This window comes from Cryptotermes secundus, unplaced genomic scaffold (genome assembly GCF_002891405.2).
Source record: "Cryptotermes secundus unplaced genomic scaffold, Csec_1.0 scaffold973, whole genome shotgun sequence".
Taxonomy (NCBI): domain Eukaryota; kingdom Metazoa; phylum Arthropoda; class Insecta; order Blattodea; family Kalotermitidae; genus Cryptotermes; species Cryptotermes secundus.
This window is the reverse complement of record NW_019745099.1, coordinates 965,705-991,207: the sequence shown is the minus strand read 5'-3', so window position 1 is coordinate 991,207 and position 25,503 is coordinate 965,705. Positions and strand designations below refer to the sequence as shown.

General features: G+C 40.7%; 1 protein-coding gene across 2 annotated transcripts in view; it reads left to right on the top strand.

The window, feature by feature from the left end:
* LOC111875017 (retinal guanylyl cyclase 2) overlaps window positions 1–25,503 on the top strand; it is a 220,966-nt gene that overhangs the window by 141,650 nt on the left and 53,813 nt on the right. For both annotated transcript variants that reach the window (XM_033755687.1, XM_033755686.1), the window contains exons 5-9: window positions 7,386–7,541; window positions 17,330–17,952; window positions 18,725–19,100; window positions 21,102–21,201; window positions 23,651–23,747. In XM_033755687.1, the coding sequence (XP_033611578.1) occupies window positions 7,386–7,541; window positions 17,330–17,952; window positions 18,725–19,100; window positions 21,102–21,201; window positions 23,651–23,747 (1,352 nt within the window). The remainder of the gene's footprint in view (window positions 1–7,385; window positions 7,542–17,329; window positions 17,953–18,724; window positions 19,101–21,101; window positions 21,202–23,650; window positions 23,748–25,503) is intronic.

Sequence of the window (25,503 nt, the reverse complement as noted above, 5' to 3'; positions counted from 1 at the left end):
GGCCAAAACGAAGAATACACGGCGCCTAAACCCAGAAGACGACTTTCTTCATAGTCATCGCCGTGAAAACCTCAAAACTTACACTGTAAAAATAAGTTTAAATTTGGGATTAATTTTAAACTTAATTTTAGATAAATATGCTGTGAAGAGTAGGACAAATCTTCGTCAGAATTGTGTTTGGTGGTCGCTCTTATAAACACGGCAATAAATCCCTCAAAATTGCTGAGTTCGCTCTTCCTAAGGGACCCAACGGAGTAGATATCTCCCATCTTCACCTGAGGAAGGAAACCGATCCAGTTTTCCAAACGTTGTTCTTCTAATTTTTAAAATACCAGGCGATGGACAAAATCCGAGAACCCAGTAATTCTGAATGTTATACACCATCATCAGAACCCTTTAGAATATACGATAAGAAATTTTCGGGTTTTTAAAAACAAAGAACTTCTTGTATTCTAAAGGGTTCTGGTAATGGTGTATAACACTCGGGAATACGGAGTCCGGTATTCTATTAAACACAACGTTACGGAAACCCGATCTGTTTCCGTCCTCAGGCGAAGGGATCGGAAACACCTACTCTGCTGAGTCTACTAGTCAGGGCTAACCTCAGTCACTGGTCGAGTGAGAATGGAAACAAGATCCAGTTTTCGACAAGTTATGCTATTAGAATAGTAGACCAGGGACAAAGTGTAAAAATCCCAGTAATCTGAAGGGAATCCTTGACCAGTCAAATGAAGTCCATTATCTCTACGAAGAAGGATACGCCGCACGTTAAATTGAAATCCTTGCAGAAGAAAATGCGAGCATATGTCTGGATTCCCCACCGGCGTACCAGTATGGATAATGGAAGTGTGTTAAATGGAATCTGAAACTTCATAACTATTACTTAACGGTCTACTTCATTAAATAGTGATAACGTACAATAGTTCCCACAGTAGATTGAGTGAAACTATCAACATTTCAAGAAATGTGCACCATGAAGACAGTTATTTGTGATACGTAACGGTACAGCCAGCATAGCGACAGGCTGCTGACTACATCGTACATGGCTGCCGTTCGAGCCGCAGCAGAGGCACAATTCTACTCTTTGATTTTGTGTCCAGACAGTCTCTGGGGCCCAACCAACCTCATATCCAATGTGTACTGGGGGCCTCTTTCCCCCGGGGGCAAAGCTTAATTAGTTAAGCACAGAGACAGTTTTACTTTTTGCCTTAATGAAACAGCGAAATATTCATTTCATGTATTCATAATGGCTGCCAGATAATGGTCATATTGCCACGTGTCAGTCTAAATAAGTAACAGCCCCTCAACATCGAAAAACTTGCCTGAAACATCAAAGAGGATACGTCATACCTTGAATGGGCAACTTCGCAGATAAGAAGTGCTGTGAATTCAACGACAACTCCGGAACCGCCATTTTGATTTCTATATATTGAAAAGCCAAGTTGGAAACGAGTCTAATAACTTTATTCTGATAGCGTACAAATCAACGTTACCATCTGTTTACGAAACATCCTTGAGGATTTGTCAGACTCGAAGTAGAATAACCAATTGTGTACCTAAATAACTATCTTACTTACTTACTTACTTACTAACTATCTAATTACTTCCATGGTTCTAGAATTACTATAAACTCAAACTCCGAGCGGCCTCCGTTGTCTAGAGGTAACGTTCCCACCTCATGACTCGTGGTACGCGGGTTCAAACCAGGCGGAGGTCGTGGAATTTTTAAGGGCGGAAAAATTCAGGGAACAAGTCCTCCGGGAGGGACTTTAAGCCGTGGGTCCCGTGTCGTAGCTTTACGGCACGTAAAAGAACCTCATATCGCCAAAGGAGGTCACTGAGCCAAATTCAAGGACATTTCCCGCCCAACAGTAGTCTCTAACGCCTCTGATAGATGGGGGAAGCATTATAGATACCGCCAAGCCAGTAGAGGCCGAACTCGCTGGCTCGGTCAGGACTGATGGACGCACTGATATCGGTAGGGTATAGAGACTGGTAGAATATCATAGAGGGAAGCACAATGGGCCAATACTTGTCTAAGTGCATGGGGAAACCCACCCTCTCCAATAACTAACCAACTAACTCAAACTCCGACATCCCGACTGTAACAAACTTTATAATTTATCATGGATGTTTCTAAAAATAATATATCCACTTTCTTTAAAAAAGAAATATAAACTTAATTTTTCCCCACGGTCAAAAGAAAATTTTTCATAACTGACACTCTAATTCCAGCATCCCGTCGAATGTCCGTTTTTTCCACTTATTTATTACACATAGTCTGGAGAGCCTGCAAGAAATGTACTCGTATATGTTCAGTAAGTACTGGCTCGTGAACGAGTTATGCCCAGTGGAGTAACTCATATACTATATATGTTCACTTAGATATCATTTCAGTTCTTGTACTGGGTTTTTACTCAGGTCTGTCTGGTAGAGTCAGGAAGGTGTATCTTTTCGGTCTATGTGTAGTTTCACTATTGTCTAGTACAGTAGATTCACTGATGGTGCATTAGTGTGGTTTTCTAATTTTCTTAAGTGTTGGTACTCCACTTTTTACTTCACTGAGCACTGTGTTCATTTGTAGATCTTCATGGATCCTGTGGTCGTTTGCGTACCAAGGTGCGTTTAGAATGGACCGAGAGTCTTGGATTGAAAGCGCTGGAGGATTTCATTGTTGGAATTGAAGGCTGTCCCCCATAGGTGAATTCCGCAGGTCCATATGGGTTTGACTACTGCTTTGTATAGGAGTTTGTTTTCTATTGATAGGGTTGATCTTCCGTGTAGCCCGTGCTGTTTGTTTCGCCTTTTGGTTGAGCTGTTTTCTTTTGGTTTTGATATGCTTTGCCCGTGTCACTCTTCTATCGAGATGCATGCCCAGGTATTTCACTTCACTGTCGGACAGGTTCGGTTGCGTAGGGTGGATGTAATATGCGTGGATTGCTTTATTTTAATTCTCAATTTCATCGCCCAGTCGTTAGTCTTATCTTGTGTATTGCTAAATTTGCTGTATCATCGACGAAAGTAGCAGTTGCGTTGTGTGATGTCGGGAGTTCGCTTGTGTCCTAAGACACTTCCTTGCGGTACGCCTGCTTCAGTTTTCCTTAAGGTTATAATTTGGTCGTTCAATTTTATTTGAAAAATTCTATCTATTAGAATTGATTCTAATATTCTGTAACATACACGGGGAAGGGTTATCCTGATTTTGAACAAGAGGCCTGGGTGCCATACTTTATCAAACGCTCTTGTGATGTCTAGGAACGCCGCAGAGCCGTACTGTCTGAATGTCCCAATGGCTGTATCTTTTCAGATTGTTCTGAGTACAAGAATGAAAATGTATATTCTCCAACGGATTGTGCATGTTTTTCAAATGCAGTTTCACCGAAATTCTCAGTCTCGCTCGTAGCAATTCTGTTCGTTCTCGGGAGATCCTGCGTTCAAATCTCGAACCAGAGACCGTCTCTTTTGACCGATCTTGATTATTTTCAGACAAAACACCTTGAATTATATCATGACTACTTCCTTGTGACCAATTTCCAACTTATCGTTCACTACTGATTCTAATAATCTACTCCATAAAATCTTACACTTGAAACTGATGCAAAATAAGCAAAATGCTTTATTTAATATTTTTCTCACGACCGCCCGATTTTCATTTGTTTACAGATGCAAATTTATTGCTGCAAAACTAATTACACAACAGATGTCACAATATGCAGTCATACATTATTTGCACCTGCATTTCGTTGGATACTTATCAAATCGAAAACTGCTCCAAACGAAATTTGTACAGTTCAGTGAGATCTGTATGAACACAACTAACTAACGAACTAAACAACCAACCGACTAACCAACTAACAAACTCCGTGGAGCCGGCTTCTTCTTGAGAAGCTGCCAGTTTCCCAGTCACTAAAACATTTGCCAACATTTCATGAAATCCGAAGGTTATAACCCTGTTCACAAGAGCCCCGTCAGTAGTCCCTCTCCTGAGCCACATCAATCTTGTCCATAATGCCTCATCCTATCTCTCTAAGATCCATTCTAATATCATCCTCCCACTTTCCTTAGGTCTTCCTAGTGGTCTCTTTCCTTCTGGCTTTCCTACCAAAATTCTATATGCGTCTTTGTTCTCCCCCAAGCGTGTTACATGAAATTCCCATCTCATCAGCCTCAATTTTATTCTAATTATAATTGGAGAAAAGTTCAAGTTATGAAGCTCCTCATTATGCAGTTTTCTCCCCCCCCTCACTATATTTCTTTTCGGTCCCAATATTCCCCTCAGCACCCTGTTTTCGAATACCATCAATCCATGTTGTATGTACTCGTATGTATGTGTGTATTGGGGGAAGGCCACAATTCGGCCCCTCCACCGCGACCTACAATGATCTATTGTGCTTCCCCTTTAATTGACCCCTTATTAATCCTACACTTTGAATGAACTGCAGGACTTTATTTGTGGGGGCGTCATAGTAGTCACTTGGTTCCATAAAGAACTGGCCCAGGTGACGAAATCTTAATGAGCTATGGCCTCACAATCGCAAAGTATATATCAGCCCATGTTCCTCCCTTAATGTCAGAGACCGAATTTCACACCCATACAGAAGCATGTCGTTATTAATTTTATACTAATATTTTGTAGTATGCGTCGGTTTTGAGGAAACTGACGAAGCTGTATTTTCAATTCGTGTAGACGTGGTCAGAATAAATATGAGAGTACCAAAACGCAATTCATCTGACAACATTAGTGTAGACCCTCGCTGAAATACCGTACTCGTATTTCATTGAAATTCAGAGTGATGGTCCGGAGACAGAACATGAGGACATGAGGACAGAGAGGCATGCGCTAACAGACAATACCTGTATCTCGTGGTTTTGTGTTCATAACGTCAGTTTGTTCGAATGTCGCATGAGAGAGAGTGGCATAAAATCAAGTGTAATGAGAAGGAAAGTTTGATTAAATTCGGTACATTTGATTCCAGTTATGGACTAAATTATCCCCATTATCAATGGAAGTGTCCAAGAATTACAATTCCAGTGATAAACTATTCTTATAAAAAAATAAAAACCAATCTGAATAGGTTTACATCGGCTGTTTACACACATAATACTCTGACTAATTACGAAGTAGAAATTATACGTCACTATAACTTATTTTCTAAAACCCAAGTCAGTATAGGTGTCTCACATGCATGAGATCTCTGATGTCATATTGAGAGATATGTCTGAGGTATTTGTGAACAATTTATATAAAGAGGAAGACAAGAATGAGATGTTAATTACTTGCCTAAATCATATTGATTCACTTTAAAAAGACAAGTGCCTTGTAGGTAAACAAAAGTAAACGCATTGAAAGGTTACGTTTATATTTTTTGCACGAAATGTTTTGAATGAAAATATAATATATATGTCGTGTCAGTCTGTCCGTCTGTTTCATCTCCTAGGCTACTGAACGAATTGTGATTGAATTTCGTATTGGGAGTTCTACACCAAAAATTTGTCACCCAACTTCGGTTTTTCTCTGAACTGCTGCACGTGGATTTCATATCGGACTGCGTAAATATATTTTCACACAAATTTCGTGACTAACATCACGGAGTTGAACCCTTCTTTAGAAGCCGTCAGTTATGCAGCTACTCAAGAACTTCCCAGAAATTTATGGAACATGAAGGATCATTACAATGTTCACAAGAGCCCTCCACTGGTCCCTACCCTGAGCCTAATCGATCCAGTCCATACCACCCCATCCTATCTCTCTAAGGTCAATTTTAATATTATCACCCACCTATGTCTTGGTCTTCCTAGTGGTCTCTTTCCTTCTGTTTTTCCCGTCAATATTCTATATGCATTCCTCTTCGGTCCCATTCGTGCTACATTCTCTGCCCATCTCATCCTCCTTGACTTGATCATTCTACTTATACTTGGAGAAGAGTACAAGTTGTGAAGTTCCTCATTATGCAGTTTTCTCCAACTTCCCGTCACTTCATCTCTCTTCAGTCCAAATATTCTCCTCAGCTCTATGTTCTCAAACACGCTCAGTCTAGGTTTCCCCCATAATGTAAGACACAAAGTTTCATGCCCATGCAGAACCGCAAATAAAATTATATTTTTTTTATTCCAGTTTTATGTTTGTAGACAGCAGACGAGAAGACAAATTGTTCTGGACTGGATGGTAGCAAGCATTTCCCAAAACTATCTCCTCTTTATTTCCTCCTGAATCAGGTTTTGATTTGTTATAGTCGTTCCCAAACATTTGAACTGTGCCACATTTTCAAAGGATCTATTACCTACTTTATGTCACGATTTTGCCCTGCATTCTGGTGACGGTTTTCTCTGTTTACTCCTAGACCAACGTCTTTATTAGCGTCAATTGAAGTTTCTGTGTTTTTTATATTCTCATTCCCCTTTCCATAGAAAGTTGTTTATTCGCCTGCTGACCTCCTGTACTCAATCTGAACCTAACTTACATTCTGATATTTCTTTCGCAACTGTCATGAGCAAACCTGCCTTATACAGACTTCTTACACGCCATGTACAAAATCTCATGTACACTTATTTTATTTTGGGTCATTTATTCAAAAGTTCCCTCCAGGTTCAAAGCCCTTTGTGATATTTTGTAACAAACTTACTTTTAGGGTGAGGAGTTATTAGCCCAACAAGCAACCCCTCAAGCTAAGGGACTACTACTTGTCGGCTGTCCGCGAATGCTTATTCAACATATCCCCAGCTACTCTCCATATCTAGGGAGCCGGGATAGCGTGGTCGGCATAGCGACTACCTACGGCCTGGGCAAACGAGGTGTCGGAGTTAAAGTCCCAGTAGGGTCAAGAATTTTCACTTCTCCAATCGTCGAAACCGGCTCTGGGGTCCACCCAACCTCATGTACATTGGGTACGGAGGGGGTGGCTCTTTCCTGGGGATCAAGCGGCCGGGGCGTGAAACTGACCGGTGCCTTAAACTAGTGCCTAGGCCAAGAAAATGTTCTATACAGCCACTCCCCCATATATCTTCATGGCGTTGTGCTTAATTACTTAAGCACAAGGACAACTTTACCTTTTACCTTTACCCTTACCCTTCATATCTGGAGGCCGTCTCTTCCATCAGCAACCTGAGAACGCGCCATGCCGCAGTGACAAGGGACCCACCTAATAGGGCATAAAAATTTTGTATCTGATATAGAATTTCTTAAGATCTATAATATTTACTTGAAACAGCTTACAGAATACAAAGATAACTTATTTTTGACTGTGAAGGGTAAATCAGCATTAAGGGCAAAGAGACATGTGAAATGGCAGAGACTATGTTACTCAGTGGAGACCAACACTTCCATTTCCTCACTAGACTAAAGACAATTTTGTTTTGTAAAATGTGCATTGCTCCTTGGTTTACAGACACAGGCTGGTGGCTGCAGTTGGCTCACACTCTCGACTTGTCTTTGCGGAGAGAAGGCTTTGTGGTTCGCCATCACGTCGTGCTGCCAGACAACCCTTTGTCTGCTGACACATTAACTGCGAAGCTAGAACCTCTGCAAACTGCACCCTGTAGGGGTAAGTATATCTAAAATATTATAGTAATATAGTACTTGCATTCAAAATTTTATTCGAAATACAGAAGTTGCAGTTGCAGCCCCTTATCGCCTTTTCAGGATACAGATGCAGTTTCAGACCATGATCCCTTATTCAGGTACGGAAGTTGCAGTGAATTTACCGCTCTCGAAATACTGAACCCCGCAGGAATAAACGCCCCACCGCTAGCGTCGGCTCGGCTGGACAGATTTATCTCCTTAGTGCCGTACCTGACAGTTCATTGTACTTCGTTGGAGGAGGGGGGCAAGCAGAAGAGTCTGTAGCATCAGGAAAAGCATCTGCCCAGGAGCTTCCTTACCATACAATCCTCTCACTTCCCGGAATCATTCTTTTTGTATACATGTTAATGATTTATTGGAATTCCGTGGTAGAGCCCACCAGCTTTCTGCTTTGAATAAGACATTACATTACCACCAGGAGGCGAAAGAAGGCTATTTTAGCGACTCGTTTCTTTTTATTTCGCAGTAACCATTTACATACCGTGATAGCATAGTTGGTTGAGGCACTATGCTACAAGCCGGAAGGTCGCGGAATCGAGTTCCGATGAGGTGGATCTTTTTAATTTACCTAATACTTCCAGCCGCACTAAGGCCCTGGGGTCGACTCAACCTCTAACAGAACTGAGTACCAGGAATATTCCTGGGGTAAAGGGCGGCCGGCGCGTAATGCTGACAACCTCACCGCCATCTGTGAGTCAATTGTCTAGAAAATGTGAGAGCCTCAACATCTCACAACCCTATGGGCCTACACAGCCTGTTACAGGGATAGCTTTACTTTTTACTTTTTGCTTACTAATGTTTGGAGAAACGACTGGCCACTGACTGGAAGATCGAAGGGTCGGAGTTCGAGTCCAGGTGGGGTCAAAAATTTTCACTTCTCCATGTCGTCCAGACCGGCTCTGTGGTCCACCCAACCTCCTAGCCAATAGGTACAGGCGGCTCTTTCCTCCGGGGATAAAGCGGCCGGGACGTGAAGCTGATCACTCACCTCCAGCTAGTGTCGAGGTAAAAAAAATGTGGACCTATACATCCACTCCCCTATATGCCTTCATGGCGTAGTGCTTAATTAGTTAATCACAGAGACAGCTTTAATATTTTGAGATGTTTTCTGGCTTCAGAGTTTACAGATTTAGTCGAATTCATTTGAAGGGACGATTAGAAACTCAGATTTAGACCGGTAAAGGTTTTGTGACTATGATTTTTAATTTGGTTACTGCAACGATTCCTTTTAGGGAGGCTTTGGGCGGCTGAGAGCTACCTCGCTCGTAGCTGCCGAATCCCCCCCGTTTTTCTTTGCCCTTACCCAGTTCCCTCTGTTCCTGTGAGGTGGTATGTTAGGGAGGTAAGATGTCTGGTATAGGGCGCTAGTAAGCACAGAGTAGGTGTACGTACAATTACAGGTGGTGCCTCTTGGGTAAGGGTTGGTTGGTGTTAAGTGGCTCTGCTCAGGATTCTGAAGGCCGGGGATCTTATTCCGGCGTCTTAACAGGCCTTATTCATTAAATACTAAATGCAGATACATTGATTTGGTCTGCCGTAAACTTAACTAGTAAATCCACTTTAATATTATAGTTACCTTTTAGTGTTTGGCCACCATTCTGTTAAACCAAGTAACTCAAAATTATCCCGAAGTGTTTAAATTTATATAATTTGGAATTTATCGGGAGTGCAGCAGTTTCACGTCCCTTCAAGTTAAAAGTTAAAACCGCTGTGTTCCATTAGAACTGACCTCACCTGGAGCAGAAGTCTCCTCAGAGATCCTACCTCTAGACAAGTTCCATGCTCCAAACATCCCTCATCGACTTCGTTTAAAACATAGGAAGTTTCCCAAATTTACTTCTTAATCAACGACATGTGTTTAGCGACTTTAATTCCGAAGTGCGTTTTTGACAGCGCTCTGACCTATCGCACTCATAGCGTGAGTCCCTAGTTCGCCTCCTTTGACTTACTATGCTGAGTCGCATATCCAAAGGCAACGCCAGCTCGGAGCATGCGAATATCCAGACAGTGGGCGGATGGTGAATTCTGTGCTCTTGCAGCAAGAATGGACATAAGGCTCCTTCTCAGGGCAAGAATGCGACCATCTCCCTTTCTCTAAACATAGATTACATTATTAATTATTTATCTGTAAGTTTGATACCTTATAATGACTTAATTATAAAGAGCAGATATTTTACTATAGTCTGGAATACGCATTCGTCAAGCAATAGACCCCCTAGATATCCGTTCCTGCAAGCCTACATAATTCTTGAACCCGTTTGGAGAATGTAGTTGGATGGGTCGGAGTTCGAGTCCCGGTAGGGCCAAGAATTTTCTCTTCTCCACGTCATCTAGGCCGGCTCTGGGATCGACCCAACTTCCTATCCAATGGGTACCGGGGGCTCTTTCCCCGGAAGTAAAGCGGCCGGGGCATGATGCTCCCCATTCACCTCCAGCTAATGCCAAGATCAAGAAAATATGGATCTATCCATCCGCTCCCCCATGCGCCTTCATGGCGTAGTGCTTAATTAATTAAACAGAGGGTAAATTTTAATTGTTTCATTAATTTAATGCTCTGCACTGCACTTTTAAAACACTGTGACCTGATCCTTATCGTGTTTTTTCCTTCTTTCTCTCTCTCTCTCTCTCGCGTGCGGGTTTTTTTTTTTTCGGATGTTGGATTTCTACGGTTCCCAACTCTGCGCTTCTACATCGACTTCAAGGAATATTCATACTCCACCTACAACCCCCACGTCTAGCATAATAGTCCCTACATTTACCTACAAGCCAGGGTAACAATAATAATGTTAGTGTTATATAAATATGTAGACGGACATGGGGTTGGCTGTTTTGGATATCAAACTTTGTAAGGTTGTCTCTGTGATTAATTAAGCACCAAACCGTGAATACATAAGAGAGGGAAGTTATACCTTCACGCATTCTTAACCTTGGCACTAGATCAAAGCAAGTTTGTATCTTCACGTCAAAGTCACTTTAACCTCGGGGAGGAACCTCCCCATATCAGTTGCATAAGAGGCTGGATGATCCCCAGAGCCGGTCTAGACACTGTTTGAAGAGAAAATCCTCTTAACTCCTGTCAAGAATTGAATTCGTGTTCATCGGTTGTTTACCCCGTGGTTTCTTATGTTAAAGTAAGAAGACAGAATGGTGTTATAAAACAGGCACTGTGGAGCATATTCTAATTTACAGCAGAGGAGGCAACAGGAGGAATGAGAAAATTACACAACTATGAGCTTCGTGATTGTTCTGCACGCCATATATTATTAGGATGATCAATTCAAAGGCGCGCGATAGGCTGGGCATATAGCACTCTTGAAAGAGGAGAGAAATTTGTACAAAATTACGTTAGGAAAACCTGAAGAAATGAAATCAGTTGGAAGGTCTAAGCGTAGACGGTTAATATGAGAATGGATTCTAAATGTATAAGATAGGTCGGTGTGAATTGGATTAATCTAGCTCAGGAGAGGGACAAATGAAGGCCCTTGTGAACAAGGTAATGAAACTTTGGTTTTCATAAAATCAAGGGATATTCTTTGCATAGCTTAACATCTGCTAGTTTCCAATAAAGGACTTGATCCATGACCTTAGTTAGTTACTTACGTATCATTAGGATTCTGCATTCTTTGTCCAGCAGCTANCCTAAACCCAGAAGACGACTTTCTTCATAGTCTTCGCCGTGAAAACCTCAAAACTTACAATCTTGTTAAGATTTAAAAAGAAGTTAATATATATATATGTGATATGTGTAAGTTTTCACAGATGTGGTTACGAAGACTTTTGTCTTATGGAATTTAATGCTGTATATTTCATTAAAAATTAACATGTGTTTTTGAGAAATATGTTGCTTCCATCCTCAGGGCTAAAGAATAAACCAAGCAAGAAACCAGCATGAAACAGATATCAAGCCTAGCTCTGCTTTCTACCTACTCCAGTCATGAAAATGGAGGCGACATGTTCCTCCGAAACGTCGTTCAAAAATGTTTAGATAATCTATTTAAAGCGTGTTACTCTATCTTAAAGAAGAAACGATAAAATATGCCTGCATGGAAACATGATATCCATGAAGTACGAGTACTTGACGGAACTATAAACCTTATGTACGAATAACACGAGCAGTCACTGGCGCATTAATTTTGAGAACAGTAGAAGCATTAATTCTGCTGCCTTAACGATAAAAAGAGTATAATGGAATTGATTTGAGGTAGATCTGTAAGCATACCTAATATATGAAACTGCCAGTGGAAATACACATATGCGCTTGTGCGTGTGCGTGTGCGTGTGCGTGTGCGTGTGGTGATAAATTTGGAGAAGTTCGGGAAATATAACCGAGGTCGATCCCGTTATTTATGGGCCAGAATTTTATATAGTGATAACTTCAGCGTCCATGGCAAAACATATACTATATTTTATTATGTTGTTGCACAAATACGTAGTTCTCACGCTACGGAGCGCGCGGTTGTTTACTGTCTCCCTGGTGAGTAATAGATAAGGCAGAATGTCTGTTGGTGGATGGAATTTTGTGTGAGATGACGGAAACTTGTTTTCTCCCTGTGGAGACACATTGCTGCCTTCTCTTGTAACCTTCACGCCTTATTCCTGTGGTGTGAACACAAGAGAGAACTGGCGACATATTCTCACAACAGAGTATTCTGAACAAACGCAAGAACACATACACAATACATAGAAGCTGTTCCACACACTACGGTGAACTGCGTTCACGAGACGATGTAATCAAGAGGTAAATAGCATCATACAACATTTTGATCGAAAAACATCAGTGGTAGAGACAACTTGACAGCAATATGCATAAATAATATTAAATTGAATTGTATAAAATTTGCTGGATTGGATTCCCCACCCTCCTGACATGGACAAATGAAGAGCTTTGCAGTAATCACGGTATGCATGAGATGCTTGTCAAGCAACAGAACATGTGTGCGCATTTAAAACAGGGCTGTGATCGCTGTGTTAGCCTAGCAATAGGCGGAGGCAAGGAGAAAGCAGGAAGAATGGAAAGATAATATATAATGTCAGGGAAAATGAGGTATGTTAAATCACAAAAAATGCACCTGGAAAAAGTCTGGATTACACAATTGGAGTTGCCTACATTCTTGCATTCTTCTTTTATCATATAGAAAACCCAATATTTAAAAGTAGTTCAACAAGAAAATCGTAAGTTCAGTTGAGTGGGTAGTACTCATGAGTCGTGTTCAGCAGGTCCTTGCTTCAAGCCTCGATCCGAAGGCCGGCTAGCCTGACGGAGGTTTTCCGTGTTCTTCTTCAGTCTCTCCAGGCAAATATCGGGAATGTTCCTTGAAGTAAAATACTATCGCTTCCTTTCACATCCTTTTTCAATTCTCGTCTGCTGTCTAAAAACATAAAACTGGAATAAACAAAATTATAATTTTATTTGCGATTCTGCATGGGATAGTGTAGTCGGTATAGCGACTGGGTACGGACTAAACAACCGAGGGGTTCCAGTTCGAGTCCTTGCAGGGTCAAGAATTTTTTCTCCAGACCAATTCTGGAGTCCACCTAACCTCCCATCCAATGTGTACCCGGGGCTGTTTCCCCGAGGGTAAAGCGGCCAGAGCGTGAAGCTGACCACTCAGTTCCAGCTAGTGCCGAGATCAAGAGAGTGTGGCCCTATACATCCACATGCAAATTGCAATGTCTTGTAGAGACAAATCGACGTTTGCAGACAGACCACTGGACTGTGCTGCCTTCGAGGTTCTCACAACAGTGTCTGGTGAGGAGTTCTATCTTCTGGGTTACAACGCCGTGCAGGCCGGAGGCAGTTAACTTCCACCAGGATACAAGGAGTTATGTCTCCTAAAACAGAATTCTTCAGACCATTAGATATTTCACTCCGCTGTGAGTTATTGTTTTTGTCCTTATATTATGGAATATTCATTATATCGAAAAGTGCACTGGATGGATGCTGCAGATGTATACCAATTTTAGTACATTTATAATAAACCGTTCTTCGGAAAATTTCTGATCTTCAATTTGATCTACATGCAGTCTTTATGCTATGCATCCTGTTGTGTATAATTCACATGAATACATGTGTATATATGTACATGAATACTTGGTGTCAGATTTCTGAGTTGCATCATTTATTCAATATGAATTCATATTGTGTCTATATTGTTACACTATCCTAATAATACACTTTGATATTTAAAATAGTTAAATTTTGACATAAAATAATACTGAACTGGTAACAAAATGAATTAAAATATATAAAATTAAAATTACAGTTGAAACTCCTAGTTAATGTGACTAACAATAGTCAGTATTATACATCTAAGATTTTTAGCCGCTCCGTATCTTAATATGTGACGATATTTCCACGTTATAGTGTTAATATTGTGACGTGGGGAATTGCGTGTTGAAATATTTCTATATTTTTCTCCGTCGTGTAGCTTTTTAGTAGTTTACTATATTATTGTGAAAGCAGAGCCCGTTCCGCGTATGCTTCTCCTGTTGTATATGTATGTATATATGGCTGGGACGTTCAGGTTCTTAATGTGTATAGATTATTATTGTGTAAACTGCCTCAAATCATATTCTTTTATTGATCTACACGCATAAAAATTATATGTACTCTGAACAGTTTCTTGTAGACCCACAAATATTCTAAAATTCGTCGAAATATATTCAGTCGTTTCTGAGTAAAACATAAACAGTGTACCCTAAAGAAATGTTACCATAGCGCAGTGTGTATAAAAACTAATCTCCATTGAAAAGTCTGCAGAAACCGTGGAGTTACACTGTTATTGAAAGCAAACAACTATTATACCATACGCCTTTCAGCAAGGTCTGCGTTGTCACCTGGAAGTAATTCACAGCAGTAATACGAAACTTCATGTGAAGATCGCGCACCAATGGGTTTTGCATTAATAACCGATACTGACCAACGTGACGTCAAATGCTGCAGCGATTTGACAAAGCCTTTGCTTCTCCCTGTGTTTACGTAACATTTTTTTCTGCGACGTATTCCTTTGTGAAATCATCCGAAGCAAAATGTCCGCCCCTGTCAGCTGTATGTAACAGAGATCTCCAAAGGATATAAAGAAATAACGCGTATTAATAGATCGAAACTTTCTTTCCGAAATGCAGTTCTCTAGGACCTCCGAGTAGATAGCTTGTGCCTTATATTCTTTATATAATAACTGCTCTAGGAATCCTTCTCGAGGAGGTTACAGTCGCTCAGCTGGCCAGTAAATCCTTCTATTTGTAAGGAAACAGAAAGTTCACAAGGACCCGCCCATGAACCGAATCCTGAAATAGATAAATTGAGTACACATCCTCACACTCTAATTATTTAAGGCACATTTTAATATTATCCACCCAACTACACTTAGGTATGTAAGATTTGAGGCTTTCACGGCGGTGACTATGAAGAAAGCAGTTTTCTGGGATTTGGCACCGTGTATATGTGGTGTTAACCGACATTTCGGAGGAACGTATCGCCTTCATCTTCAGGGTAGAAGAAAAAATATAAGAAATCTGCAAGCGTAGAGACCGTGAGAACCGGTAAAAGCAGACTTAAATCCCTGATTCAGAAGATATACCAGATATTTTTTTGCGAAGCTCCAGTGTCTAAGCACAATAGACCGCTAAGGTTGCCGTGCAAGGGCCGAGAAGGCCTACCCCTCATACATTCATACATACATCACAGCAGTGAAATGTGTAGTGAGTTGAATTTGCCACGATGCATCTCATTCTGGGTGCCGGAAGAATACCCAGTAACCACTGCAAGATAAGTGACACTTGCCTTTCCGAGAAAGTCAAGCAGTAGTTTCATACAATAGTAACCTAAAGATAGTATTCAATTTTCCTTGATAACTTTGAACAGAACTAGCAGTAGAGTGACTCGTAGAATTGGAACAATGGTATAGACAAAGTGTGGTACGTGTGGGTAAGAGACAGTGCCAGAGGATATTAATATAGATGTTGGGTTTCAATCCCCGGCAGGGTCATGTATTTTTGGTCACCACATCCAAGCCTAATTTGGATCCAATCAGTTCTTGGAATTAGAATTCAATAATTATAATATTCCCCATTTGACAATAATAGACACCAGGCAGATAAAATATATTACGAAATAATTCAGCGAAGGAAGTTACTCGTATAGAGAAAAGACAACATAGCAACAGCAGCATATTGCATAAACATGTAAACATATCAGAATAGGCGCTGGATGTAGACAAATGAAGATATTGCGTGTATATTGCACCGCGCAGAAAGTTGACTTTGTGAAAGACTTCAACTAAAAAATATTTACAACTATGATTTTATGAATCGCATGGAATTTAACGAATAAATTATTTAGGCTAGTAAGTAGTTTTGATGCCGGTCACGGTAGCCGAGCGGTCTAAGGCATGCACTGTCTTCGCTCGCTCGGAAGCCGGGATCGTGGGTTCGAATCCCACTCAGGGCATGGATGTTTGTGTGCGTTTTTCTGTGTCTGTTTACAGGTAGAGGCCTTGCGGCGAGCTGATCACTCGCCCAAGGACTCCTACCGTATGTGTAAGATCTAGTAAACCGATGTGAAACGGAGAGTTTCATGGAGGTAGGCCTAGGCCCAAATTGGGGCTGTAGTGCCAAGGGGGAAAAAATTAGTTGTGGTCCATAAGGCCGAATCGCATATATGTAAATTAGAGTATTTTAGGTGTGATAAGTGTGGATGTCTATTATTGCAGTTTTCCTGACCGATTTGTGTGAAATTCAGTGAAGTAAACGTAAATTAACTGTGATATATTTCTTAATAGTGTGCATCCTGTTGTGTGTCATAAATAAGATATACAGAAGTATATAAGGCATGCCTTCTACACAACAATGTTCTCTATTTAAAAAACAAATAAGACAATACTGTATCAACATTTCCTTTTATTATGTTTTTACAGACGCAACATGTTTCGACCCTTACACCGGGTCATCATCAGGCGTTTACTCCAGTTTGAGCTGATCAATTGCAATGAATTTTCATCTTATTCTTCAAATAAGGATCATTATTGTGTCCTGAAATTATTTAAATGCATAAATTCATATATTAAGTTTTGGTCGAAATTTTTAAAACTGAACATCCTTAGATAACAAAATTTAAAATTAAAGATATAAAGATTAAAATTAGAAATTAAAGATTAAGACACGAAAGTTAAAATTCTGGTAAGACTCTGGACAGCTACGTGTTGACCCGGTTTTATGCCAGTAGAAGCCACTATAGCGTGGGGCACCCGCGTATCGGTATCTTCTGTTCCCCTAATTCCATTTTAAGGACCACTTCAATATATAATTATATATCTTCGTCTGAGTTTTTGACAGATTTTCGACGTACGAAACTTGTCTCACGCCGATACTGATATGCGTAGAGTGAGGTTAATTCAGTTTAGTTCATTTTAAGGCACACGTTTCTTATGGAGTTAAATGAATTTATGGGCTATATCGCAAAGTATTCGCATTCAGGATTGATATATTGAATAAAATTTAACTACATCATAAAATGCGTATGCTTTTCCTTTATATACATATTTATAAAAGTCTTTGATTTATGGAAAATCGCTAGCATTATGTTATAATTACCAGTGACAACCAACGTAGATGACTCCTCAGTTTAAAGCTTAATTTGTGTACCTAGACTCCTGACAGAACGTACTCCAACATTTTTATATCAACCTCAAAACTGCGTTTTCCTATGCCTTATTGTGAAGTTAACGTCTGTACCTTTGTGTTGTTTGACAGTAATCATTCTTTGTCTTCCACTGCTGGGCTCAACGCTAACAAACAATCTTCTGTCCGCCATCAATTCGCTCAGGTTGGCTCAACTGCCGAACACCACGCTGATCGCCGTTCACTTGACATCTGTCACTCCCTTCCTTCCTGTCCCTCGATCAAGCTCTGAGCACCCCTCCATCCCAGAGTCGACTACGGCGGTGCCTGTAACCCACACCGAAAATCTTGAAAGCGCCATGTATATTCAAAATCCTCGATCTCACACTAGACATTCTCCTAAACATACTTCCACGCAAACACCGAAAGTGTCTCAAATGCCTTCTGAAACTCTAACTTCGTCAGAACTCCTCTTAACCTCAGAATACACAGACTTAAGTCCCAGAACCCATACCACCTCCAAAGCGACCCAAACACCGAAACTTTCAAGTTCGATACTTGGCAGTCATTCCACGAACATCTTGGGACCGTCCAGGGATGCAAGCAGTAGGTGGAGGAGGTATTCGCCACCAGAAGATGTGAGTCAGGCGACCAAGAGGGCCATGCTAGTGTTGACTGTGACTGAGAGTGGTGCTAGTGTGGAAGAAATGTTCAACCAGAGCCCTGCTTCGTCCGACTTTAACCGGCACACAGAGGTTAGTGTCATGATTCTGCCTAAATTTTTTTCTGACAAAGTTATTTCCATGTATTCGGAGGACAGACCGAACGTCGTGATTGAGAAGGTAGAATTCCTGTTCGTTATTCAGAATGTCTGGATTTCATATTTCGGCCCTGAGAGCGGCTATCATCACTGAATATTTACATAGTTCTCTTCAATCTCTAGAGTCAAACGTTGAGATTGTATTTTTTTTTCAATTCATTCCTCACGAAAACTCTCATAATACGTTACGCGAACTGAGCCATTGAGCGTTGAGAAAACTGTGAAATGGAGTCTTATAATTTTTATTCGTAACCGAATATTATTAAAGACGAGTAAATTAAGGAAGAATAGATATTCTGGACATTTGACACGCATGTAAGTGATGGTAAACATATTGAAGATTTCAAGTGAAACACTGAAGATGTGTTACCAGTAGGCGTATCTGCACCTACGCGTATGCGAGAGGAGGAAATTTAAGAAATACAAACTCTACACTTCCATCTCTCTATATGGTCCAATGGTGAGCTCTTACAAAGATCATAACGAACCTTCCTATTCCATAAATGCATCGACATCCTTGACCAACTGAAAGGTTAATTAACTGGAGACTGGAATAAATTGCATCAGCACTCACTGGCGAGTATTCTTGAGTATGGTGATACAATTTCTGGTTTGATAAAAATTCTGTTTCTTTTTAAAGGTTGAGCAATTATAAACTTCTCAAAGTAGACTCGGTATCATGGGATTTATTACTTTCTCTTTTGCAGCAGGAATGGGAATTATGGCAACATGTGAAGGAAGGCTTGAAGATAATGCAGAGTGCAAGGAAGAGTCAGCATCAACAGAATTCTGCTGCAGAGCACAACAGCTGCCGTGAGGACAGATGTACTTATCGATTTGTACTCCTTGACTGGTTCGAAGAGTTAATAAACACATCAGCAAACAGCGTGCTGGTGGCGAGGTGGCGACCACTGCTCCAAGTTGAAGCAAGAAGCCAACAAGAAGCCAACAAGACGAGAAACGGATCTTCGTTTTCCTTGGTGCCTCTGGTTCCTTTACTGAAAGATTGGGCCAGAATAAAAAAAGAGGGCGTCTCATGTGAATTTGGGGACTATGACAGTTGTGCGGATTCTGAACCGACAGGTAAAAGCTTGAGAGGCTTCTGTAGATTCACGCTCAGTTTGCTTTGCCCTAACTAGGTAATAATCACAGCTGGTTCCTTTCTCATCACTTGCCAAAAGCGAGTCAATTTTGCCGATATCGACAGGTCATCTAGAATCTATTTCACTTAAGCATATTCTGGTAGCGCTTTAAAATGCAAATGGCAGACGTTTGTTGCCAACATAAAGGCCAGTAATAATAGCTCTTATTGCTATAGTAGCGTGTTCGAACATTAATGTAACGATATCTAGTGAATGAAAGTCTGTTTATGTTTGTGGTGTGATTACATTTGTATATAGTATTTAATGCTGCCCCAATTGACCCAAAAATCAAACCAATTAATTAACCATTATCACCTAAAATATTAGTTGTTTCTCTGTATATAAAATATATATCTGCATAATATAAAAGTAATGAACTACATAATTAACACTAGTTAACCTAACCGGTTCTAAATGTTTTTGTTACTAGATTATTAAAAAATTCAGTTTGCATTATCTGATTCTTTTTGGAATTTTGGTCGCTTGCTTGAATTTCTGCAGTAATCTAGTAGTTCTCATCTTAGCATGCTGTGTTATATTCAAAGTTCGAACTAATCCCTACGTTCCACGTCTTTCCAATTCATTATTTAATAACTATCCTGTCAATTTACTCTGTGTAGCCTGTGTTATAGACCATAAATATTGTCACGTATCCTGGTAACGCGACAAATAATTAGTGGGTTCTCTGGATTGCTGGATCGATTTATTTGACGTCACTATTACAGTCACACTTGGCTATAACAGTTCACACACCTCACTCCGTCAGGATAACAATCACTCTCTGCGTAGCTCTGCTTCGTTCTCCAAAGCACCTTGATTCGCTGCCGAGTCACTTCGCCTTCTTCTTCCGCCTTCTGTCGTATTCTGGTCTCTCCTGGTACAGCAACTAAAACGCAAGAACTGTAACAGTCACACTCCAGATATCACTTCACTACAGCACACATGGAGTCTTCAAATCACACGTTATATCTTCTACGATATTCCCTGGCTATTTCCACCGAGAACTCAGAACTCAGAACCCTGTCACTGTCACTGTCACTGTCACTGTCACTGTCACTGTCACTGTCACTGTCACTGTCACTGTCACTGTCACTGTCACTCTCACTCTCACTCTCACTCTCACTCTCACTATCACTGTCACTGTCACTGTACTCAACTAATCTTCGAAATTCACTAAGGACATGCTCCATTCTCGTCCGTGTACTCTCAACTGCCTTGCAGCTTCTACTTCGCTCCTCCAGCTTACGACTGACTGCAAATGACCTTTGTTGTCCCCTATAAACCTTCGGCGAAGACCTAAAGAAAACAAGTCACGTGATTCCTAGCCAGCGACTTCAATGACGCGCTGGCTGTTGCCTAGCAACGAGCAATAAACATTAGTTCACTAAGATACAGTTTCTATTGTTGCCCATTTTAACGTGTTTACTGAATCGTTACCGAACAATAATCATGTATTGTTGTCAAGCGCTTAAGCGAGGTGTTTATCGCGCCGTTGCCTAGTTAACGTACATGTTAGAAAATGTAAATAAATAAAATGGAAAATCTTCATTCAATTTTGTCATGATTTTCGGTCATAGCCTCTCCAAACCTTAAGAACAGTATGTATATTCGCTAGATCCTTCAGCTGACTTCCCAGCCAGAATTGTCTTAACTTCTCAGAAATATGTTTGTATCTGCAGCAGATGAATTTTAATACCAATCCTAATCTCAAAATATAAAACAATAGATATAGAAAATACGTAGGCCTACTCCACTTTAGAATCGCGTTTTGCTCCTGTTAAGTCAGGTTGATATTGCTGGAGGAACTTCATTCATCCAAGTTAATTTATATTCCAGAATTCTGTTCATTTACACGCATTATACCTTCCTGCTCTACGACGCTTTCTATAATTATAGTTAAAGTTATGTTCAGGCTGTGAAGCCGAAGTGTATTTCATTGCAGGAGGTTCCGAGCTCATACTGAAAGGAGCACACATAGCTGCAATTGCCATTTGTTCAGCTCTCTGCGCTGCCGTCCTCGTCGTCGCTGGAGCCGTTGCTAGGTAACCGAGATTCTCATTACAGTTTACACGTTTTGAACAGTGTAATTCAATCCACAAAAGCTCGACGGAAGAAAAAACCCCTAGCTATCCTGAGGAACCTATACAATTGTAAATATGCCTTGCTGACTACGTTGGACGCTATAATTTTGTTTTATATATCTACGAGTAACACGCGAGATTCCAGTCAAACAATCACAGTTGATTAAACCTTAGACTGGAAAAGCATTTATTTATTTAGAAACAGAGTGAAGGTATGGACCTCTTTACAGGAGGCATGAAGCTTCCAATTCAGTTTGGATTAAGCGCTCTGAGTAAATATTTGAGAACAGTTGTTAGAACACTCTGATGCCGCGTGACTTTCGAAGTTTCACAAAGTCGGTCGAAGTTCATGAAATGCGTTTACCTGTATGCAGAAGTGTTACGTGAAATTAATATATGAAATAAAAATGTTCTTAAATAATTTCAAAGATCCGGATAGGAATGTGATGAGCCGAGATTTCGCTCTTTCGAAGTTTCACAAAGTCGGTCGAAGTTCATGAAATGCGTTTATCTGTATGCAGAAGTGCTACGCGTGAAATTAATACTCGTATATGAAATAAAAATTTCGCTTACGAGGCGTTCCAACTATCCGTAAGGCTCGTCTTATAATTCTGAACGGCACAGGGCAGAAGATGGAATCCGTGGATAATCGTGACGTAAGAAATGGAAGTGTCACGTGGCAAAGTGGCCAGGGATAGTGTGGAATACAGAATCTGTAGTGTGAACAATAAAATGAAGAAAATGAGACGGATAAATCGTGCTTTGTGTAGCCGGATTAGGCATTATGTTGTCTAACAGAAGAATCCCCTACCGAATGCTATTCTCCCAACTGTGAATTTCCATTGTGGTTTTCCATTTACAACAAATTTTAAGTCGTCCCATAATTCTGCACAACAATATACTCTTAAATAATATTGTCACATATTATTTAAAGTATCAATTTACACAGCTGAAAGTAAATTCCTCTTGTAGGAAGCGGTTAGTTGCTGGCTTCCCATCGCGGCGGCCCGGGTTCGATCACGGGTCTGGTCAAGTGGGATTTGTGGTGGACAAAGTGGCGCTGGGGCAGGTTTTCTCCGAGTACTTAGGTTTCCCCTGCCAATCTTCATTCCACCAATTGCTCCACAATCACCCTCACCTATCATCTGGGGCTGGTACAATAGGCCAGAAGTGGCCGCAGTACAAGGAACAGTCCCACCCCACTAGCATAAAAAAAAGCGTGTTCTCCAGCCTCCTCAGACATCAGTAAAGTGGGACCTGTCTTACTGAACAAGCGCCATAGCTCTTCAAGGTGAAAGTGAAAGTAACACAGTCACAGAATTAAAGACACAGAATTAAACTAAGCCGATCTGAGTGGCAGTGCGATCTTCCAGAACGTGAATGCGTGGATCATGGGCTCTAAATTCTTCTTGTTCTTGTTTTTCTTCTTCTTCTACCTTGATGGATTAGGCTCTCTGGCCTATTCCCATTCAGAATTAATTCTGAAATTATGAATGTCATAGAGAGGCGGTAGAACTCCTAGTACGGAGGATCAGCCCATCGCAAGACCGCTGCTTACATAGCACAACATAAACACAGAATGAGACAGACAGACATTCATGCTTCGAGTGATTTTAGGTTATTTCCCAGTGTTTGAGCGAGCGAAAATATTTCGCACCCTAGACCGCGTAGACTCTTTCCCTAAGAAAGAATTCTATGTATTCAATTTTTATATTTCTGCCCTGTAATTTTGTAAATATTAAAGAACATATTAATATAAAGAGCATTATTTGTTTTAAGACCATTAAAATAGTTTGTATGATGAATTTTTTTGAGAAATTTAACAACCGTCAGTGTGAATTTCGTATGTGATACTGTCGACTGATTCACATAAAAATTAGACTGGACCCACAGTTTCTAATGTGGACCTACAGATTTAAACCTAATATAAATCCATTCAGTGATTTCTAACATAATTTTTTCAGAAGGATAGACAGGTACACGAACAGACACATCTCGTTATATGTCCATTTTTGCATGCTTTATATAGCGCAGAAAAATTATCCTTCATTTGAAGAACTGATGGTAGTTATTAAACAATTTTACTAAAAACAATATTTGAAGAGTCTTATATTACCTTTTCTAGTAGAATATATTCCTATATTCTTATTGCTTTAACGCACTGAATGACATTTTCTTTTCGACAAAACCTCTCAGATCTGATTTCAGTAGGTTCCTCTGTTAGTGAGTTGTGATGTCCATGTCACAGAGGGCTGGGTTATTCAAAGAAAGAGAAATGGAAAAAATACAATCAAGAGCAGTCCCTGAACACCTGGCAATGTCGTCCGCATGTTATGCCCTACGTGCCCCTTCCAGTGATAACTTGAGCACTGCATATCCTGACAAATATGATGTGATCGATTTATTGCAGGAAGCAGCTCCTAAAGAAGAGGATGTCTAAAGGACCGAACAAAATTCTTCTCACGCCCTCAGACTTTGTGTTTCCCCACGTCCCCGATTCTCTCAGGGTGAGTGGTCTTACTCTGGTCTCACTCTCATGTGTAGGCTGTCCGTTGTAGCTACAACTCTGGATTTTGGATGAGCAGAAGTCAACACTTAAGCAGCGTCTACACGAGCGTACAAAATACGTCCGTTTAACGAACGTCTTGATGTCCGTTGTAGAAATAAACAAGAGAGGCGAATGCTACGCTTTCTTCTTGCTCCATTGCAGACAAAAATCTACGCACCGCATTCTGCAGCTGTGTGGTGTCCTTAGCAATGTCCTTCATATAGTACGTTACTTATAACGGACGCATTTTGTGCGCTCGTGTAGACGCTGTCTTACAGTTCTGCATTAGGCAGAATCAGTTCTTACAATTTGACCTCACTTTAATAGTTCACCTTACGACACTCACTAATGTCCGCCTCGAAAAAGCATTTTTTAGGCTTGTTGCCAATTGTATGTTTTATTTCCGAGTACTCACATACTGCATGTACTCTGAGCAGTGTAAGCTTGTGATTGGACTCTTCGAAGGATGGAATTTAAATTAAGCGCTGATAATAATACTACATTCTTCCGCTAGAGATAAATTTACTACGTCACATGCAGGCGGAGCAAGGGGACTTTAAATCGCGACTGGACTATAGTAGCTGGTGTTATACGAACAGTAGATGAATAGCTGGAAAGCGTCTTTCATTTCAGGCAGTTCCTCTCTCCTATGGTGAGCTTAATTAAGCCCTACGTAACAGACAATCATTGTTTTTATGCATGTTTGAATGTTTATGTATTCATAATTATGGTAGCGTAGTTGGCTGAGGGGCTATGCTACAAGCCGGAAGGTCGCCGGTTCAAGTCCCGATGAGGTCATTGGATATGTTTGTGATTATATATTTGTATATATGTATAGATCTATGTATTATCAAATGTACCTGTTCCTCTGCCAGGCCCATCTTAATGTAAACTGTACTGGAATAATTAAGATGCTGGACCAGGACTGAATCTAGCTGGCCTAAGAGAGGACCCTGTTGTATGTTTTTGTGACTGTGATAATTATCCGCCGGGTTCCATAATGTGTGGCAGGAATTTCTTGAAACTCGTGTTCGCCCTTCTCTTTCTGACAGCTTTTACGAGTAGTAACTCTGAAACTAAGGGCCGCGCACATAGCTCAAGCGGTTAGTCCCTGGCTTCCCACNGTGATTGAGGCTAGCTCTTTCTAAGGGACCCAACTGAATAGGTGTTTTCCTTCACCTGAGGACGGAAACAGATCCAGTTTCCGAAACGTCGTGTTTTTATTTGTTATCTTAAAAACCAGGACGATGGATAAAGTCCAGAAACCCAACATATCAAGACAACGATGCTCACACATTTTAAAAGTACATACTCCAAATTTTAATATGTGTCTTTCTACTCTTGTCAGTTTTCTTGAATTTTTTTAGAGATTATTTTTTAATAGTCTTGAAATTCGTTCACTTGGCTGAATGCATGTTATGTTGTTAAGCTTCCCTTTTTTTTATTGCTAATGGGGTGGGACTAAGTCCCTTGTACTGCAGTCACTTCTGGCCTATTGTACCAGCCCCAGATGATAGGTGAGGGTGACTGTGGAGCAATTGGTGGAATGGAGATTGGCAGGGGAAACCGAAGTACTCGGAGAAAACCTGCCCCAGATCCACTTTGTCCGCAACAAATCCCACTTGACCAGACCCGGGATCGAACGCGGGCCGCCGCGGTGGGAAGCCAGCGACTAACTGCTTGAGCTATGGCGCGGCCAGAAGTAGACCTTAGTG